Genomic DNA, 19,596 nt, shown 5'->3' with positions numbered 1-19,596 from the left:
TGTCCCACTGAGAGACTAGGTCTGTCATTGGTAGGGCAACATGTTCATGTTGTTGAACGATGCTCTGTGCCCTGAAACAGGTGGTGTGGCATAAACATTTCCTGAATGAAGGATTAGAGTTTCCTCTGCTATCTCTTCCACATGATGTGGCTTTTTTACTTAAAGTCTAAACAAACACTGCCATAGATGAACATTGCCAAGTCAACAGCTGCCAGCTCATTGAATTCTGAAACAGTATGACAGTGTGCTTCTTCTGTGCTCTTTTCGTCTTTGGAGGTTTACTGCAGTAGTTTTGGAATCTCACAACAGGAAAAACTATACAGAGTACTACGGATATCACAGCCCATTCTGAATTCCAGGGCATCAAATACTGAAGCTTTGTCACACCTTTCAAAGTGTGATATCAATGGTAGAGGCACCCTTTAGTGTCTTTCTGAGATGCACTGGGCTTTCAACTAACTCCAATGTAAAACCATCCGTGGTGATGCTTGATGCTGAGAGAAACTGATGTGGAATAGAGAGTGAGAAAGTCCATGTAGGGAAAACCGGACTTTGATTCAGAGGACTGAAGTTCGTGTCCTGTGTAAAACCAAAAGTCAGTGTTGTTGTAACGTAACGTTACGTCACTTACATACATGCACAATTCTGACTAGTAGTAGTGAGACCGGGAGAGACCGGGCTCTCACGGGACGTATTTGCATCAAGTTACATTACATAACAAACAAACTTATTGTAAACCAAAACATGCTCTTTTTTCGAACGCTAACCCTAATCCAACAGTTTTGTTGCCTAAACCTAGCTGAGACCATATTTCAAAATTAACCGTGCTACAGTGTTTCAGCTAGCTACGTCACATAAAGACACGAAAGGGTGCCCTGTGCATCACAGTAAAACACAGAGGGGCCTGACAAATCTTTAGTATATGATGCCCTGGGAATGAGAATGGTTTAGGGATCACTTAAGGACATTTCTGACTCTTCCAAAAAGATTCTTGCCACAAGACGAAATGATGATCATGTCACTGATGAGTATTCAAGACTCAGATTTAAAGATATCTTGTGTACCTCACACACAACAGATACCGCTGACAGTTGCATCTTGAAACTCTGTTTCAAGATAATGATGTGACATCTCCCTAACAATCTGCCTAAGCTGTAGATAACTGAGGTAGATACGACGGCATAATCACTCACATGACTGCGTACAAAGTAACAAATATAGCTGTTGTGTCTTTGCCTGTGGCTCCAGCATCAAATAATTATTTGTGCTGTGCAGTTTATCTGAGATGAACATCTTGATATTCTCTCCCTTCGCTGTCTTTACCTTTCAGCCTCCTCCTCCCTTAAGACCTCTCTGCTTAGTGATTAGCCGCTTAAAATATGCCATTGTGTGAACTTTACCCATTTTACAGCTCCCTTAACAGAATCACTCAAACGTATAGGTGATTAAAACGTGACTGACAGATGTGTAGTGGAAAAAGTGCAGCAGCCCCCGCTCTCCATTAGTTTATTTAGATTACCTTTATCTGATATAGGCTATTTCCAAGTCGTAGCCCAATTATATATGCTCTTTTTGTTGGTGGCCCTGAGCACTGGAGTATGTATTTATTTATTGCCTCTCCCCACCCCAACATGCACACACACACACACACTTTCATAGGCAGTTCCATCTGGGGTAACACTGGCAGCCTTTCAAAATTATATGCATTCATTTTTAATTAAAACCTAAACTTAGGTGTTTTGCAGCAGAATTTTTTATGTTCCCCGGGGACAATGTTTAATTCATTTCTCATCACTCAGCCTGATTGTCTTCGCATTGTTTCTACCTGACCTAAACTTCTCAGAACGTTTTACTTTTCTATTTGGAAGTTAATGCATTTCTCCAAGGTCCACTGAATACATTATTACCATTTATTAACGATCGGTGGTTATGTTTGTGGAAAAAACACATTATGTGCCTGGTTCGTTCAGAATGATGTTTTTAGATGGCATGATTGTTCAGTAACAATGCAACCAGCGGTAGTTATAAAAAGAGAAACAATGAAATAAAGGGGTGAGGGGAGAAGTCTCAGCACTCGAATAAAAAGTGATGTGATGGATGAACTCTTTGAATCACATTTTTCCCACACAAAAGGCATCTTAAGTATCCTGGACTGGGTTGCACCAGCTAGTCATTTATCCATCGCTAAGTTAGTTTCAAACTGGTGATTCCCTGAATCACTTAGGGAATGTCTTGGCTAGTAGAGACTTGATTTGTAAATTGTTTGCTAGGAAATTTAATCTATAATTATAATACTCATGTAAAATCTATGTAAACAGGAAGTCCCTGTAGCAAAACAAGCTGTCACATAACTGCCACAATAATCAGAGGCCTAGCAGGTAAATTAAATGTAACTGTCAATCCTTTGTAAATGTTACTTGTGCTTTATTTTCATTATGTGCTCACATGGAGAAATGTGCACTTCAGAGTTCAGTTAAATTAGTTGCAAATATCCAATTTTGCACTAACATACTGTTTTGTAGTTTGTGTTATATTTGTGAGACGTACATTTTAAATCTTTCCAGTTTATATTGTTGTTCAAGACCAAGTGTCAGGGCAGATATGCCAACCATTTTTCACTTTTTCTCTTAAATCAAAAGCAGTCAATTTTAGCAAGGTTATAGTTTTGATAGTTAGCTAGCTAGCTAGCTAAGTGAGCTACACAATAGTAACATCCAGCAGTCACTGGGTGTAAATCTTTAGTAACAATTAAGCAGGGGTGGAGTGGTAGGGTGGCTTCTGGGGCTCCAGCCCTGTACCTATGCTATTTCCTAAAGAAATCTGATGTAATTAAGTAACTTCTTTTGGACTTATATTCAATTCAGAGTACTAGAAATTTACTTGGTATTGCTGGGAAATCTTGATTTGCAAACAGACATTATAAAGACATGAATTTAAATGTAGCAGATTTGTCAGCTAAACATTCATTCTGCAAACTCTACTCCAGCATAGTACAGCAAAAATAGGTTTCAAGATTAGTCATGTTGTTTACACCAAATTCCTACCCTATTTTATGTAACATAAAAATATTAGCATCATACAATATTGTCTCTTTTTAGGTGGCAGGAGTGGACATTAGTCATCCTCATTTGTTGTGTTGTGGTGTCAGACAGTTGGAGAACAATTAGATACAAAACAACATATTCTTAACAGCACTACATACAGCATACAGCTGCCGTGAATGGGAAAAAAAATGAATCTCCCCAAAGGAGCATTCCGTGAAGCTGTGGCTCAGAGGTAGAGTGGGTCATTTACCAATCGTCGGAAGATCAGTGGTTCGATCCCCGGCTCCTCCAGCCTGCATGTCAAAGTATCCTTGAGCAAGATACTGAACCCCAAATTGCTCCCAATGGCTGTTCCATCAGGGTGTGAGTGTGTTAAAAACTGTGTAGCAGGTGGCACCTTGTATGGTAGCTTCGGCCACCAGTGTATAAATGTGTGTGTGAATGGGTGAATGTGACTCGTAGTGTCTAAAAAGTGCTGGTTGGATGACTAGAAAGGCGCTACACAAATGCAGGTCCATTTACCATTCCCCCAGACCTGGTTTGGGCTGAGCCTGAAATGTTTTCACAATCAGGCTTCACCCCTGGTTACTAGTAAGCTTTAAGTTTAGCTGCTGCAACTGGTTTGCAAATTAGCCTTTGCTGCAAGGCTGGGAGGTATGACTGAGATGAATATCACAATATGGACAAATGTATTTGATGTTTTGTGATTTACATCAGTGCAACTTAAATTGTGCTCCAGTGGAGTCCAGTGCTACCACTTCCCTTCTTCACACTTGTAAAACAAAATTTTTAAGAACTTTGGGTTCATGTCCATCAAAGCATTTTTTCCTGGGTCCAGCATATTTTTTAAATTCTTTGCAGTGGTAGCGCTGTGCATTTATACTATGCTACAAACATTTGGCATGAGTTCTGAGAGTTGAAAAATGTTTGAGTAAAATGCTGTGGTTATCACTGTAGCTTTTTACCCAGCCGTTCAATCACAATGCAGGAGGGACAAATACCACAAAGACCAACTGTCACCCCTTTGTTTCATTGCCCTGTTCAGACCAAAGATTTGCAACAAGACGAGATGAAACACTTGCAATGCATCATTCTGCAACGTTCTAAAAACCTGCCATTGCAACTAGATGAGATTGTGTACCATCTCTATGCAATGACTCTGTGTACTTCTGTTGTGATTTCCAGCTTTTCAGGTTTATTTTGTGTCTGAATATAATTTGTAGCTTCTTAAATTATGAGGATAGTGATAGTGAGATACTGGCTGCAGTTGCATTTTTAGAAGTAATGGAAAAACACAAACAAAACAAGCATCAGATGGACTGTATTCATAATAAATACACCACAATAATATAAAGACCAGCTCCAGTTAATCAATGAGAATGTGTGTTCAACACCGGCACACCATGAGGATGGAAACAGAGAGCTCTGTGGGGACAGAGCACATGCTGCAGCAAGCGAACACGCCGTCTGCGGTCATTTGAACTTAACCAGCAGACTGATTGGCTGTTGAAACAGGTGACATGCTTTACATTCTAAAACCAGCCACCGGCACCTTGACCAGCTGAGTTGCAGGTGACACCAGCAGCCTGCTTGAGCTCAGACTGGCCACTTCACACCACTGCAACTTTTCTCTGCAACGTTCTGAAACAGTTTCGTCTCATCATGAATATTTGGTCTGACCAGGGCTTAATGTGTACAAGCGCTGAACAATAAAAGCAATGGAGAAGAAATATGCCAATATACTTTATTAATATAATTCCTCTCATAAACCCACACAGACCGGCTTGTCTGTTTTCTCTCCCTGTGTGTAGCAGCCTTTCCTTCATCCAGGGCAAGGGCCAGAGCAAGTACTCTCCCTTGTGCTGATATTTTTTCTTCTGCAAATATTCCGTATCATAGCAACCAGACGCAACCAAAGTGTCTCAGCTGAAAAAAGGCTGCACCTCCAAAGTGCTCTTAAGCACTCCCCAGTTGGGCGTTTCCTGAGAAGGATCTGCTGTTTTCAGCTGAGAAAAAATGCTTTGGTGGACACGAGGCCTTCCTTTCTCAGCTCATGATGAAAATGTGCTTATAATCATATAATCATTGACTTTTGACAACAGAATTTTATGAAATGTCATGGTATATCATAACATGAGATGAAAGTCGATAAACCGTAAGACTGAATTATGTTCCAGTCCTATTTGTGTTGCCCATGGCTTGTAAAGACACTACAAATGATACTTGAATGTATAAAAGAGTCCCAGATAAACCACACACTACACACAATATGAGTTCAGTACATTTAATTGTTAATTAATTCATTGCACATTTGCTCAAGTGCAGAGTCATACTCAATGTAAAGCTTTAAAAAATACAATCTCAGTCATCTCTGACGTGACATGAGTGCTTTCATGTAGATTTTTTGAAAATAAAATACAGTATATGACGGATAAACCTTCTCTTTAGAGTTGTGTACTTTAATAAATCTGTAAAGTAAACACTGAGAAACAGGGCAGCATAACTGGTCAACGTCAAAGATACTTTCATTCATATTTAGGTAGTGTAACTTTCGACATTATACATGTGCATTTCCCTTTGTCTGTGTAAACACAATTGTGTCTTTTTTTTTTTTTTTTTTTTTTTGAGATTTGTAGAGTGCGACATACTGTACTACCCTTTAGAGGAGAGCCCTCACATTAACTGGAGCATGAATTACCACTTTTCTGTTGGCACCTGAATTATCATAAACACCGCTCTTGAGCCGCAGCACATTTTGTGCATGCTCGTCATCGCACTTCCCTTTAGAAATAGCTCAACAGGTTTACAATACTTAACATTTTTTCAAATTAAAAAAATAGTTTGGATCATCGACTGTACACAATACCAAAAACAATGTGCTTTTCCCCATATAGTGTATAGTGCTGAGTTCAATATGCCCTCCACCGGCTGTAGTTACAGTGCGCCCATCTCCCTTTGTTGAGGCGGGTGGTAGTCTCACAGGATGCATCATGGAGGCCTCTCTCCATGAAACTTTCGGTGTCTGTACCTGCCGTTCTTTTCCTTGGCCATGTTGATACAGGCGTTGTGCTTGTTGCTCTGCAAGTGGTTCCAGTACTTGATGAGTTCATTGGGGTGGAACTGATGGGATGTGATCAGGTGGCTGTACTTACAACTGGAGTAAGACACCCGCCAGTGATTGAAGAGGAACTCGTTGGGAGGGGGCGCCGGGTCGATGCGCAGCTTTGCCAGGCAGATCCCCACGTAAACGTCCTCCAGGTGCAGCCTGCGTATGCTGAGAGAGGCCTGGTAGATCAGCTCGGCCATGTCCCCTGAGAACACGTATCCCGTGCCTGAGCAGAATATCGGGTATCGCTCGCTTGGGTACAGCTCCGGCGGCATGTACCACTTGCTGTCCTTGTTTCGGTTTGGTGCATAGCCCCTCATCAGGTAGCCGGTAAAGTACCTCTGCTTAGGAGGCAGCTCAGGCTTCAGCAGCTTTTGGATGAGATACTCGGTATTGACAAACATGTCGCTGTCTGTCTTCATCACATAGGAGGCGTGTGGGCAATAGGTGGCCACCCAGTTCATGCCCATCAGGGTTTTGATGGTCAGGTTGTAGTAAGTGTCTTGATAGTCCTGTTGGATGATGTCGTGGTGAACGCGGCTCTCTTCCTCTATGCTGCTCTGGAGGTAGGTGTCTGAGCTTTTTCCTGTGCCGAGCAGGAAAAGACGGACAAACCCCAAGCCCATTGCTACACTCTCGTTCCCCCATGTCTGGCGGATGGCGTTGCGAGCATCAGCCTGGCCCGGTTCTGCAGCGATGAGGAGGATGAGGAAGGGCGTACTGTCCCTGCACTTGAAGGGCTCGTTCAGGATGTAGCGGTAGGGCTGAGCACTAAGCCTCCCTCCCACGCCCATCTCCTTCTGTAAACTGTTGTTAGTGCTCATGGAGTCCCCAAGCCCCATTACGCCCATCCTGGCTCCTCCTCCCCCTCCTTCTGCCTCCCCCGCTGCCCCACCCACCTGCTGAGAGCTAAGGTTGAGCAGAGGCTTTGGCGCTGTATACCCCGTCTCCCTCCACAGGCTCCTCAGGGAGCTGCTCTGGTTGGTTTCTCCCTTGGGGCTGCGGAAGCCTCTGACAGTGTAGGCCAGCGGGTTTTCCCGGGGCCCACTGCGTCCTGGCAGCCAGTCCTGGTGGCTGAAAAATAAGAAGAGGGTAAAGAGCAGAGCCAGCGAGAGAAGGCCGGCCACGTGGGTCCGGAAGAGCGAACGCTTGACGGTCCAGGTCATCTTGATGGGACAGCAGTGCCGCCGTCTCCACTGCATGGTGCAGATCGGGGTCGCAGGAAGCTGCTGCTGCTCGAGAATGGGCGGCGGCGGCGGTCACACACAGTCACCTCAAACATGTGGTTGCCAACAGTCAGAGGTTTATCTGAGCTGGCAGATGGGTTGGAGCGAGCCTCCTGGTGGAGTCAGGGGAACGTTTGAGCCCCCAAGTGCAGCTTGCAGCAGGGTTAAAAGGGCTCCTGATGGAGCTAGGAAGGCGATGATTCTCTGGCCATGGAGGCTTCTCCCTGGCTCTTCTTTGGCACCGTAGACAAACACAAGGTCATGCTCTATGTCTCGTCTCCTTCAGGATATGATAAGGGTCACCTCCGTTGTGTATGCTCCCTGTAATCTGAAAAGAGAAAAAAGAAACAGAGTAAACAGTGTGGGCAGCAGTCCAAAAAGCACCTCCTATTCACTGGCACTGAGCCACATGTCAGTTGTCTGAGTTGCAGATGTGTTTTTTATTCCACTTGTGGGGAGAACCGAGCCTATTGCTTAATCATTTTATTTATGGTTTGTTTTGACACTCTCAGAGTAATTCTGAATTAATTTCTTCCAGATGCAAAAGCCCCAATTAGAGCTTTCCGCGGATGCAGTGGCCACTATGGTAAATGGCACTTTTGGTAAGCTGACTTAACATTTTGAAAGGGAGAAGCTGAATCAATATGACAGCGTTGTAGCATCTTTGATTGGGCAGGGACGTAGACCACAGTAGACTCTGGGGATGTGGCTTTCTGTGGAGAGAAATTGGGAGATTTAGAGCATACTGTTGCGAGCAGGTCAGTGACAGGAGGGAAGACTGCAGCTGTAAAAATGACAGTGGATCTGTGTTTGAAAAAAAGGCGCATCCAGATGTGTGGCTCGTCGCTGAAATACAGCATACATTTTAAGAGTAAATCAATCTCAGAATAAACACAACTGACTAAACAAGTCCTTTTACTTCACACAGTGACAGAAAATAAGAACTTTCCCTAGATCATCACAAACTCGTCTCACAGGTAAGACTCTAAAATAGTGAGGAATAGAAAATACTCTATCACATTCTTTATGGAGTCTATGAGCTGGCTGTCTAGTGTCGGGCATGGTGAGGTGGTGGTTGCCTCTTGCATGTCATTATTCAGCTTAATGCCTGGGGCAGAAGTATAAATTGCAGGTTTGCTCAACGTGATGCCGGCGAACGTTACACTGAGCCGCTTGGGCGAGCGAGTGTCATCAGCCCCCCACCACGCGTCGACAGCTAGGGAGGAGATGCATCTGTCAAAATGAGTTTTCAGGGTCCAGCAGGCAGTGGTGCCGAAGCCTAAGCCAGCCCCTGGCGATAACAGCCTTCACCCGCCATTCACCTTCCACCTTCAGCTTATCAACGCTGCCTACTGTCTAGCTGAGACCACCCAGGCTGCTCGATCTACCACCACAAACAGCCATTATCGCAGGACATAAAAGGCAATGTAAACATACACATGCAGTCACACAGACATGCAACAAGGCAGGCACAATGTGACGTGAATGATTGCATCTGCCCACAGGGAGTTGTGCACCAAGGGAAGGCTATCACGTATGCACACACTGATTCTCTCACTCACCAAAGCAAACAATGAGTTTGCACAAGCACAAAATTTACCGTGCATCGCATATAATCATATGCACATCAAATACTGCACACATAATCATGTTTTTTTGTGTGTTCACAGACCCCCTAACACAAAATCTAATGTGGAGCAGACTTAACGACATGCACAACAAACACATCTTGTGAGTACAGTCCCGCACTGAAGATGCACATGCACATCACACATAATTATACCCACAATAGACACATGCATCATCATTGTTGTGCATGTGAAATCACACATGCATCACCAGGGAAAAGAGAATATGCCAGCAGAAACTTGCAGGGTGTACTAGACTCTAGTGAATATTAATGTAGCAGCAGTGCAAGTCTTGAATCCATCCTTCCTCCCTGAGTGTTAATTTACTGACTGCCTGCGTTGCCTTTTTGTTTATTTGTTTGCTTGCTTTTTTTAATAATTTGCGGCTACCAAACAACAGAGCATTATTTTGTGCCAATGCTACATGCCGGCTCAGTGTGAGGCAGATTTTCTAAACTTCCAATTTTCATTTCCTGCTATGTTTGCTCATTCATCATGACAACTGGCAAGGAACACGATAACCTTTTCAGGCGAGTGTGCTTACCCAGCGCAAGCAATTACAGGAGAATGAGAGGGGCCAGGGCCAGCTTTGTTTTAAAGGTTAACATACTTTACATCGAAGCATATCCAATGCTTGAGAGATTTCTCCTGTCAGCTAAATGAACATCTAGTTACGTGAGCTCTGATGAAGTGTGCGCACACAGAGTGGCATCCGCATATTTAAATACACATGTACACAGAGGTAAACACACACGTAATGGATGCCTACACCCACCCACATGCAGACGACCATGACCGGTCGAGTGTGTGAATTTGTTTTTTTGTTTTCAACGTAAATGCCAATTTCACTGGGAGGCCATTTTTACTTTTTAGTGGTTCCATTTAATCTGCCAATGCCTCTCATTAATTCATTTTCTTGCCTCCCATCAGTGTCACTTATATGCAAGCCAATTAGTTACACTAGCACTAATTAAAGCCCCAGCGATTCTGCAGCGGTCAATAATCAGAACGAAGGCTGGGGCAGTGACACACTGGTGACATACTAGGCATGCATTATAGTGTTGTCTCTGTCACCACATCATCTTCAAACCTAGAGATGAAAAACAGAGCAAAAGGAGGAGAAACCTTCCACAGCAAGGTGTGAAGGCCATCCTCCGCAGTTTGCTTTCTTTGTTTCCACGCCTGTCTTAACAGCCTAGCCCGTTTTTGCCTCCACATTGTGTGTAATGCATGCAAAACAAGCCTCCCTGATGCCGATGAGGATACGACCTTCATTCAGTAAAGCAGTGCACTTCGTTGTGATAGTGACACATTTTCCCCAAGACAAATACAGTTCCCGCTTGTGAGGCGTTTAGAGTGGCTGTTCACTGATGTTAGAGGTTAAATTCTGCTTTATTGAAACAGGCCTGACTGATTATGTGGCTGACTGAGGTTCACTGCCTTGGAGCAACAATCCTCATTCAACCACTGCATTTATGATGAATTTTAATATTAGAGTGGGGTGCATGGCCTTCGTCAGGGTAAGGAAAGTCTGAGTTATTAAAAAAATTCCCTGACGAAGGTCATATGACACAACTTGAACAAAGAGATCATGCTTGTTGTGGCTGAATAAGGACCATCGCTCCTAGTGTTGCCACCAATGATTGGTATTATGTTCTCAATTCATATATTGTTTTGTCTGTAAGTAGTTAAAAATCTGTAAAAAAATAGCCAGTATAATTTCCCAGAGCCCAAAATAACTTATTGAAATCGCTTGTCTTGTCCAACTAACAGTCTAAAACCTTGAGAAATTTCAATTACTATCATATATGACTTAGAAAGACAACAAATAATCATATTTTAGAGAGGGGAAGCAGCAAATGACTTTCATTTACAGATCATCAAAACAGCTACTGAATAATTTTCTGTCAATTGACAGATAAACCTTCAGCTCTCGTTGCTTCAAGGCAGCACTATTCAACTAAACTGAATTGGCTGTGTATTACTCTATTCCATTTATTTCAAGGTTTAGTTACACTGCTGTTTTCAATGTCAAAGATCAACTTAATATCATCATCAAGTCTAATGAATTGCCACAGAACACTACCCAGAAGTATATAAAGTAGTTAAAAGTTGCTCAACCTTGGCTAACTACAACCAGTGTTGGGAAGGTTCCTTTTGAAATGTAACAGCTACCCTGTTAAAAATGTAATAAGTAATGTAACTATTGTAATGACTTCATCAAAGGAATGTGAGTTATTGCATTTGATTACTTTTTCATTACTTTTCAAACAAATATTTAGTACTGGGCAATAAAGCTGAAAAACATCTGGAAATAGGATAGATATGATCACGCTAACCCTACCCTGTCAGAATCCATGACCCAGCCCCTAAACCCTAACCCTGACCACTCAGCAACTCACAAAACTCAACAATTTTTTACTGTTGTCTGGTACTGGGTCACAGAATTTGGTGTTACAACTGCCATTCCTGCATGGTGAAAAGATGCAAAGCGACAGAATATTATATAAGCTTTTTTTTAAATAGTACATTCAGATGTGACTCCTTTGTGATCCCCACCATTTTGATTAGTGACTGTGATTTAATTACATTTTTTCTTAGTAACTGTAACTGATTACAATTTCATTAGGGCCCAGGCACCGACCTCAGTGCGAGGGCCACTTCCTTTAAAGAGCAGCCCCTGCAGTTTCACCAAAATGCACGAAAATCGGTGCACGCTTGTTCATTTTGTAATTTAATTTCATGTAACTAGTTACTTCCCGACACTGGCCACAACATCAGTAATACTTACACCAGGTGATTAAAACCTGTGAAAACACTGAATAAAGCAGTTTCACATTACAAACCAGGGTTTCTCCAACGCTGTTTAGCATGTCGAAAATGGGCCGCTAGTGCAGCACCTGCTAATGTGTGCTCATTTTTTTTACCCCTGATAACTTAAGATCCAGATGTTCAGATGTTAGATGTTTTACTGGGAGTCAAATACTCTGCAGGGGTCTCTTCCTCTCCAAAAAACAAACCTGGTGAATTAAACCAGTAAAAACACTAAATAAAGCAGTTTCACGTTAAAAAGAAAATCAGTGTTTCTCCAACACAGCTCATCAGGGAGGGTCTGCTAACACAATGGCTGACGCGAAAATGTGAATTGCCCTATCTAGAGCCAGCCTTTGGTTTGTCCATTCTGGGCTACTGTAGAAATAAGGCAGTGGAACATTGGGGACTCAGTAGACAAGGACCAGTTCCCTATGTGGGGAATGAAAACACGATGATTATTATTTTCAGGTGATTATACACTAAAGAAAACACACTTATTATACTGTATTCCATTTCTGCCAGTACAGCACAGCGCACTTTGCTGATAGTCCCTCTGTGCACTTTAATACTTTTAAGATGTTTAATCATACTGGATTATTTTTAATTTGTAATATTATTTTTACAATATTTTTACTTGAATTAAGGATCTGAATACTTCTTTCATCTCTGTTTTTTTCTTTATAACCCAAACAATAAGCTGACTTTTAAAGCAGTGGCTGGACTGTTAGATTCAGTACCAAATTTGAAATCATATCAGCCAGCAGCCATAAATTCCCTATTTAAATTCTCTCACTCTGTTCAGCAAGGTTTTCAGTTTTGATGCACGAGAGTTGTAATCTCAATGTTAATTCGACATCCAAGTGTTTGCTAGGAAATAAAAACTAAGCTATTCCTGTTAAATTTAGCCTTAATTCTATAAAGAACCATTGAGTGTTGCACTTACTGACCTAACATTAGTGATAATGTTTTTCATTTGATTCTTTATCTTAGTCTGGTAAGAATACAATTGTCATGTTCAATAAATCTGGCCAGCAGTGAGCAAGGACGACATCCTGTTTTGTTTTTGTTTAATTTGAGACGCTGCCATGACTCTCAGTCTCTATTAATAGCATTGCAATTGGGAACAAGAAAAAACAGATCCTAGGGTTGGGCATCAATAATTGATTGGTTTGGTTTGAAGTTGGTTGGATCACTTTTTAAGACACCTGTTGTTAGCAAAATGTTAGCTAACTAGCTAGGCAAGAGCTACATCAGGAGAAGGCAGTCTAATGTTAGATCACCAGTGTCAGCCATGTTCACTTCCTCCTTATTCCTAAGGTAACGTTAGAGATTTGGAAAAGCAGAGATAGGTTGATTGCAGATATATTTTCAAGATGACACGAATTAGCCAGGGAAGATCAAGGCTAACATTTCTTTGTTATATTATCTCTGTATGTTACTTGCCTCTCTAAAGTAACTACATTACATTTATTTGGATGAAAATGACGTCAGTGAATATATTCTATTACATACTGCAGCCCTTAGCGTCGGCTTATGCCCACTGTGGCACCCAACTAAACAGAACTGGTGTCACCATGTCTCTTTTTGTCAAGCTTGTCTGATTCACAACAGTAACTACAGGGAGCAGGTCTTGGGATTGGTCAATTGCTGACTTTGTGTTGCAGATATACACTTTCTCTAACATTCATAGAAACTGTCTTTTAAATATTTTTTCCTATTCCCGAATTTTTTGGTTATACTTTTACATTTTTTGATTCAAGGAGTTTTGGTTTGTAATTTTTTTTTATTTGTACAGCCTAATTGAAAGGAAAAAGAAACCTTCCCATCACAGCTGACAATTTACTGATGATAGCCGAAATGTGCCAGGAACGAAGGTTGGTTAATTTTTGTTCTTGAAATGTCTATTCTGTTTTCATCTCTAAAAATATTGTCAACAGAACCAAGATTTGATAAGAACCAGATTCAATATGCAGAATCTGAATTTTTAAAACTGAAACAATATCCAAACCTAAACCTGAGTCTAAAAAAATATTTTTATCTATGGAACAACCTTACCTTCAATCACTCACTCTCTCTTTGAGAACTCTCTTACTGTTGCTTTCTTAGTGCTTACGTTAGTGAGAAACAACTGAGCTATCTGTTCTGCAACTGTTGCTTGGAACGCACAGCAATGAGTTTCAGGAATTTCATAGTTTTGTTCTCACAAGGTGCTGCTGGGCACACCTTAAAAGTGGTGTTCCAGGGAATTCACTCCCAGGCTTCATCCAGAGCAGTCACTTAAAAGTACAGACTGCTATCAAGTCCACACCTCTCCCCTCAGTGCTGCTGTGGTTTCATCTTAAACCCTCCTTGTCCTGGTCACTTTCCTCCCTTATTCAACTGCCCTCTTCCTCAACAATCTGTCATTTTCTGACTGTTGTTTACTATCTGATTGCAGAGAAGAGTTCACGGCCAAGAAAACAAGTGAAATAGAGGTGAGGGTTGTTGTTGTTGTTGCTCTTCCTTTTCCTAACTTTCTGTGAGGGTTATTTGACAAACTGGTCATCCCAATTCTCTTTTACCAAAGTGAGGTATGGGGTTTTCATAATATTGAGCAAATAATGAAAAATTGGCTCCCAACTTTTTTGTTTTTTGGCCCACATACCCCGGCAGCCCTATCAGATGGAGTCAAGCACCCCTTCATCCAGCACAACCTGACATGCTCCAGATGTGTTCATTGAGAATTGATTTTAAACTGGATGTTAACACTATTTATATCTATCTATACAGACATGGTATCATTACATTGTGTTTTATAAAGTTGAACTGTCAATTTTTAGGTTGGTTTGGTCAAGGTTGCATTTGTGCGAAGTAGCAGAAGTTAGACGTTCTGAGCATTTATCCATTACTTTTAGCTAACTATTTCAACTGTTTATCAGAGCTGCAACAATTAATCAATTAATAGTCAACTTTTAAATTAGCAGCAAATTAATTTGATTATTGATTCATCTGTTTGAGTCACACCTCTCTGATTTCAGTCTCTTAAATGTGAATACTTTCTGGTATCTTTACTCCTCTATGACAGTAAACTGAATATCTTTGGGTTGAAGACAAAAGACATTTCAAGACATCGTCTTGAGCTCTGGACAACACTGGTTGACATTTTATTGATCAAACAATTAATTAAATCAAGAAAATAACTGACAGATTAATCGGCAATGAAAAAAAAATCTTTAGTCACAGCCCTACTGTCGTTTACTGTCTACCAACGCCTGGACCTCAACAGAAGCACATGGGTGGGTTTAGGTAACAAAAGTACATGGTTAGGTTTAGAAATTCGGAAAGCCAATACCAGGCTCCTAGTTGAAAGGCCGGGGTTTGTTGGATCCATGCACCATCCCTCCCACCCGCCCTATAGGGACTTTCCAGCACCTTATATGAAGAAGTTACCAGCAGCTTTTCAACTTGACGCCATCCGGCGGCTGATCATACAAGGTGCTTTGGGCCAATGGCAGCCTATCATGACAACGTGAAAGGTTATGTCCAGCAGCGTTATACTGATGCCACTTGGCCTTGTTTCAGACCACTGCAAAATCCCTGACCAAGCGGTAGTATTTGAATACTTCGGAATGAGAACAGGCTGCGACTCTTGATTTCTTACAGCATCTATGTGAGCTATCTATCACTTTAGGTTAACTGCTAACTTCTCTGCTTGCCTGCCAACTAAAATCACTCTCAGTTGGTCTCCATCAGTGTTCAGCTGTAACAGCTTGCCTAACTTACTTACTTAAATTTAGAAAAAAAAAATAGCAGAGCTACTCTACAATCTAACTTGTAGCCCTTGGCAACTTCAGAAGTAGCCTACAAGGAGCCCTGTTTAGAAAATACTGGTAGGAGAGATATTAGTTGGATACAAATGCAAATAATGGCTATATTCAAATACTAAAATTTGCCAAATTACTTTTTATTTTATTTATGAACAATAATGTTTTTATTGCATTTGTCCAGTTTTTTAATTAAGCAACCGGGCAAAAGGTGACGCTGGTCTTTGACACTTTATTTTTCCTTTTTTTTGTGTTTCCTTGTGTCTACATACCTGCTAGAATTCCATCAGTGACTCGATCCTAGTGGTATGTTAACTCATGCAAACAGTTTCACTTTTGTCTGCTGAGGTTACGAAAGATTGTACTCTGAGATTTGGGCCACAGCCAAAACACAATGGAATTGAAGTTGTGGTGCTCAAAACATTAAAATTACATTTTAGAAATATAAAAGCAACATCTCTTTACAAAAAGAACAAGGCAAAAAAAAATCAGGGCCCCTGGATAATCCACAGACTTTCCTGTGTAAAGTTTTCATGAGAACAAAACCCTATCCAAGAAATAGTTTCCATAAAAAAACTGCGAGAGATAGATAAAACATTTTTTGGGGGGTATTTGAGTGAACTGACCCTTTGAAAATGTTTGGTGTATCTCTGACTCAACTAGGATAGGACCGCTGGGAGGGGGAGGGTTGCCTTCTCGCTAAGTGTTGCAGAGCAGATGAGTGACACTGGATGGCCAGCTGTGGGTTTTTTTTTTTAACCTTCATCACTAGAGACTGGTCAGATCTGGGCCAGGCCACTTGAGTCCCCGATCACAAAACATGACCATATCTAATCCTTAAAGGGTCAGTTCACCCAAATGACCAAACCCCTGTTTCTCCTCTCTTACATCTATCGCTCTCTTTCTGGTGGTATCTAACCTTTTATTTGCCCCCGTTCTGACCATCTCTGCCTCTGCCTCAATAGAGGGAGGTATTTTGTTTTGATTGAAACTAGTTCCCTGTGACCTCGGCATATAAATCAAGAATATGAGGAGAACTACAGGTCCATTAATCAATTAGCTGATCGACAGATATATATTCCGCAACTATTTTGATAAGTGTTAAGGTCATTTTCTAAGCACAGATGCCAAACACTCCCCAATTTCAGCTTCTATATTAAGAGGATTTTATGGTATTCCTTGCGTACTGTGACAACAAACAATTTTAGATGTCATCTTGGGTTGTAGGAAACTGTAATTTCCATTTTTAAAATTGTTTTCTCACATTTCTGTTTGACCAAAAGGTAAATTGATAATAAAACATAAGGCAGAAAAATCTACAATGAATATAAACATTATTTAACCCCTTAATCAAGTGTTGTAAGTATCTTCTCCATGTTGCGAGCCCCAACAAACATAATCCCATTCCCCGGGGCAGAGACTGACATCTCAAGACTTTCCTAAATAAGATAAAAAACTAGTGAGAAAATCTTCTGTACTGAACTGATCCTTTAACGTCCAAGTCAAAGCCATATAATGTTGAATTATAGTGCAACATTTGGATTAATTTGTCCTTTAAAAAAGGCTGTAACAAAGGATCGAGCCGCCTCTTAAAAGTGGACTCAAAAATAAAAGAGCCTTCTGGGAAATAAAGCTTTGGCAGCTCCGAGCTATTGTAGCTGTAGTAAATATTATATGACAGTGATTTTCTTCCACTCAGTGAGAGCGATATCCAACCTTTGTCATTGTGCTGCTGCCAACTTTTACCACTGGATTTAATTCTAACAGTATTTCTGCTTTACTTCGTTAATAAAGCCCCACCGTATTCTCCTCGCTTCGACTCTTTTCGGAGATGTCGGTTCAGACACCACAGCAATAAATTATGAGGTGGTTTGAAAATTAGACCCTATTAAAGTTTCATAGTCTAGTGGGCAGAGTGAATACCCAGATGGTGAGCTTAGCTGCTGTGTTTTTTTTTTTGTTTTTTTTTTTCCTTTTTAATGTCCATCTCAGCAGTTAGCATGCACAGGCTTTCAGTGCCAAATAGCTCAGGCAGCTGGACGTGATGAAGTGGATAAAAAGCCCTGTTAATTGAACTGGATCAATGGGAACTCCCTGGCCTCGCCTCTTGGCAGGTCCAAGGAGGAGTTTCCTAAACTTGAATCTATGTAAAGGAATACAGTACGAATTACTGACCCCTGTTTGATGTCAGGGATTGTACCTTCCAGAATCTCTGATCTGCTCTGGGCGAGGATGAATGAAATCTTCACAATCCACCTTTTGGGGGGGAAGTAATTACACAAATCAAAGCTTTCTTGCGTTCCAGTGGTACACCTGCCTCCAACACCTGGCTGAGGGGCTCCTGACTGTCACTGCAACATTTTAGAAAGCAACTTGAGGTCCAAAAAAGTGCCTGATGGAGAGGCTGCTGGGACACAGAGGAAGGGCATGGATGGATGAATGTATTGATGGATGGATGGATACTAGTCAAGGCGGCTGGGAAGGGTGACTGGCTGGATGTAATGGAGGGGAGAGGAGGGCGGGGAAGGCTAAATGAATAATGAGGATGTGGAGGACTGATGAGACGTGCAGTGCTGCGTACCTCCTCCTCCTCATGCTGCTGCGGCTGCTGACAGGGCTGCGGTCGGCTGACGGAGTGTGTGAACCCCGGTGCCTTTACCCGCCATCACCGCCTCCTTGGACTGGGAACAACCTGCGCTTTAACGCCTTCTCTTCCTCCAGCTCCCTCTCCTCTAATCACACTGACACCTAGGATGTGTTACGTCCCTCCTCGTCCTCATTCCCACAGGCTCAACAAACCTGCAGGTTTTTGGTTCTCCTCCTGCTGCGACTCCTCCTCTCTCCTCCTCCTGGTGTCCGTTATACACCACAGCCTCCCTCTACCTCACTACTTGATAAATATTTTTGCCTCCCCTCGCTGTTTCACTGTTGTTTCCTGATCTTATCCTAGTTTATCTCTCTCCCCAGAGGTGTTATTTAATGTAAACATGTAAGAGAAATCATCACAGCATCCACACACGTTTATCCGGAGCCCGATCCGCTATGAGGAGGGAACAGCAGCGGCGGCAGAGCAGCAGGAGTGCGGCTGGTCCTTCACGAGGCTCGGTGGGCTGATGTACAGTATGAGCGCAGTGAAAGCAATGGAGAAAAACACAATAAAAAATCATATCCTCTCCCACCTCTGAGTCCTGTCACTGCCAAAACATGCTCCCCGAGTCCTGAAGGAAAAACAAAAACAACTAGTCGTCTACTTTCACTTCCCCCGCTTCCGTTTGTCAGCCCGCTCCTTATTGTTTTTCTTCTCCCCGGGTCTTTCCCTCGCTCTGTCTTGGACCGAGCCCTGTCGGATTCCCCAGCCGGGCAAGGGAGCTACTGGCCCGCGCAAGCAGGCTGTCAGACACCGCTCTACTGACGGAACTCTACCACGTCACTGCATTATTAGCGGAGCATCTCACGTGACCCTGTTAGACGCTCATGCTGCGTTCAAGGGGTGTGGGTGAACCCCCTCCTTCATCAGCACACACACAGACACACACACACACACACGCCCCAGCTCAAATGTGTTCCAACACACACTGTTATAATTAAAAGTTGCTAAAGGTGCGGCCTGTGTGATTACTGTTATTGTATTCTTGTCCCAGGCTTACTGGACACATTTAGAGAAAAAAATGATTAAAGTTTGAGGGTGATTAAATTAAATGGTAGTTTTTATGTTTGGATACAGCAATGAAAAAGGTACAGTATATTTTCTAAATCTTATTGTACAAGAAGGGACTCATAAAACATTTAAGAGCCTCTAGAAATATTTGTTTTAGAGATTTTTTATTGTTATGTTTCCTAGTACAGTGTGTTTTCTATAGAAGCCATGTAGAGCCACACTTGCATTTTTTTTAATGCCGTCATCTCAAAATCACAAGTTATTCATTTTCCTATCTTGTGTAAACGGACGTTATCTTAAGTTAGAGGTGATAATCA

The 19,596-nt window shown here is 41.9% G+C and overlaps 1 protein-coding gene across 5 annotated transcripts; it reads right to left on the bottom strand.

Annotated features, from left to right (window-relative positions):
• Positions 1–5,314: 5,314 nt before the first annotated feature.
• b3galt2 (UDP-Gal:betaGlcNAc beta 1,3-galactosyltransferase, polypeptide 2) lies at positions 5,315–19,041 on the bottom strand. 5 transcript variants are annotated; one of them, XM_033621410.2, is made up of 2 exons: positions 17,797–19,041; positions 5,315–7,704 (listed from the first exon to the last, which is right to left on the bottom strand). In XM_033621410.2, exon 2 carries the CDS (start codon positions 7,350–7,352, stop codon positions 6,033–6,035), a length of 1,320 nt encoding a protein of 439 aa, XP_033477301.1. In that variant the 5' UTR covers positions 7,353–7,704; positions 17,797–19,041; the 3' UTR covers positions 5,315–6,032. The 5 variants fall into 5 exon arrangements, with proteins under 5 accessions (XP_033477301.1, XP_033477300.1, XP_033477299.1 ...); XM_033621409.2 differs by having other exon boundaries at positions 17,822–19,041; XM_033621408.2 differs by having other exon boundaries at positions 18,203–19,041.
• Between the last annotated feature and the right edge of the window lie 555 nt (positions 19,042–19,596).

This window comes from Epinephelus lanceolatus, chromosome 6, assembly GCF_041903045.1.
Source record: "Epinephelus lanceolatus isolate andai-2023 chromosome 6, ASM4190304v1, whole genome shotgun sequence".
Taxonomy (NCBI): Eukaryota; Metazoa; Chordata; class Actinopteri; order Perciformes; family Serranidae; genus Epinephelus; species Epinephelus lanceolatus.
This window is presented reverse-complemented; position numbering and strand designations above follow the sequence as displayed.

What these genes read in the sequence shown, in the direction of transcription:
- b3galt2 (XM_033621410.2), bottom strand. Translation starts at nt 7,352, where the DNA reads ATGCAGTGGAGACGGCGGCACTGCTGTCCCATCAAGATGACCTGGACC.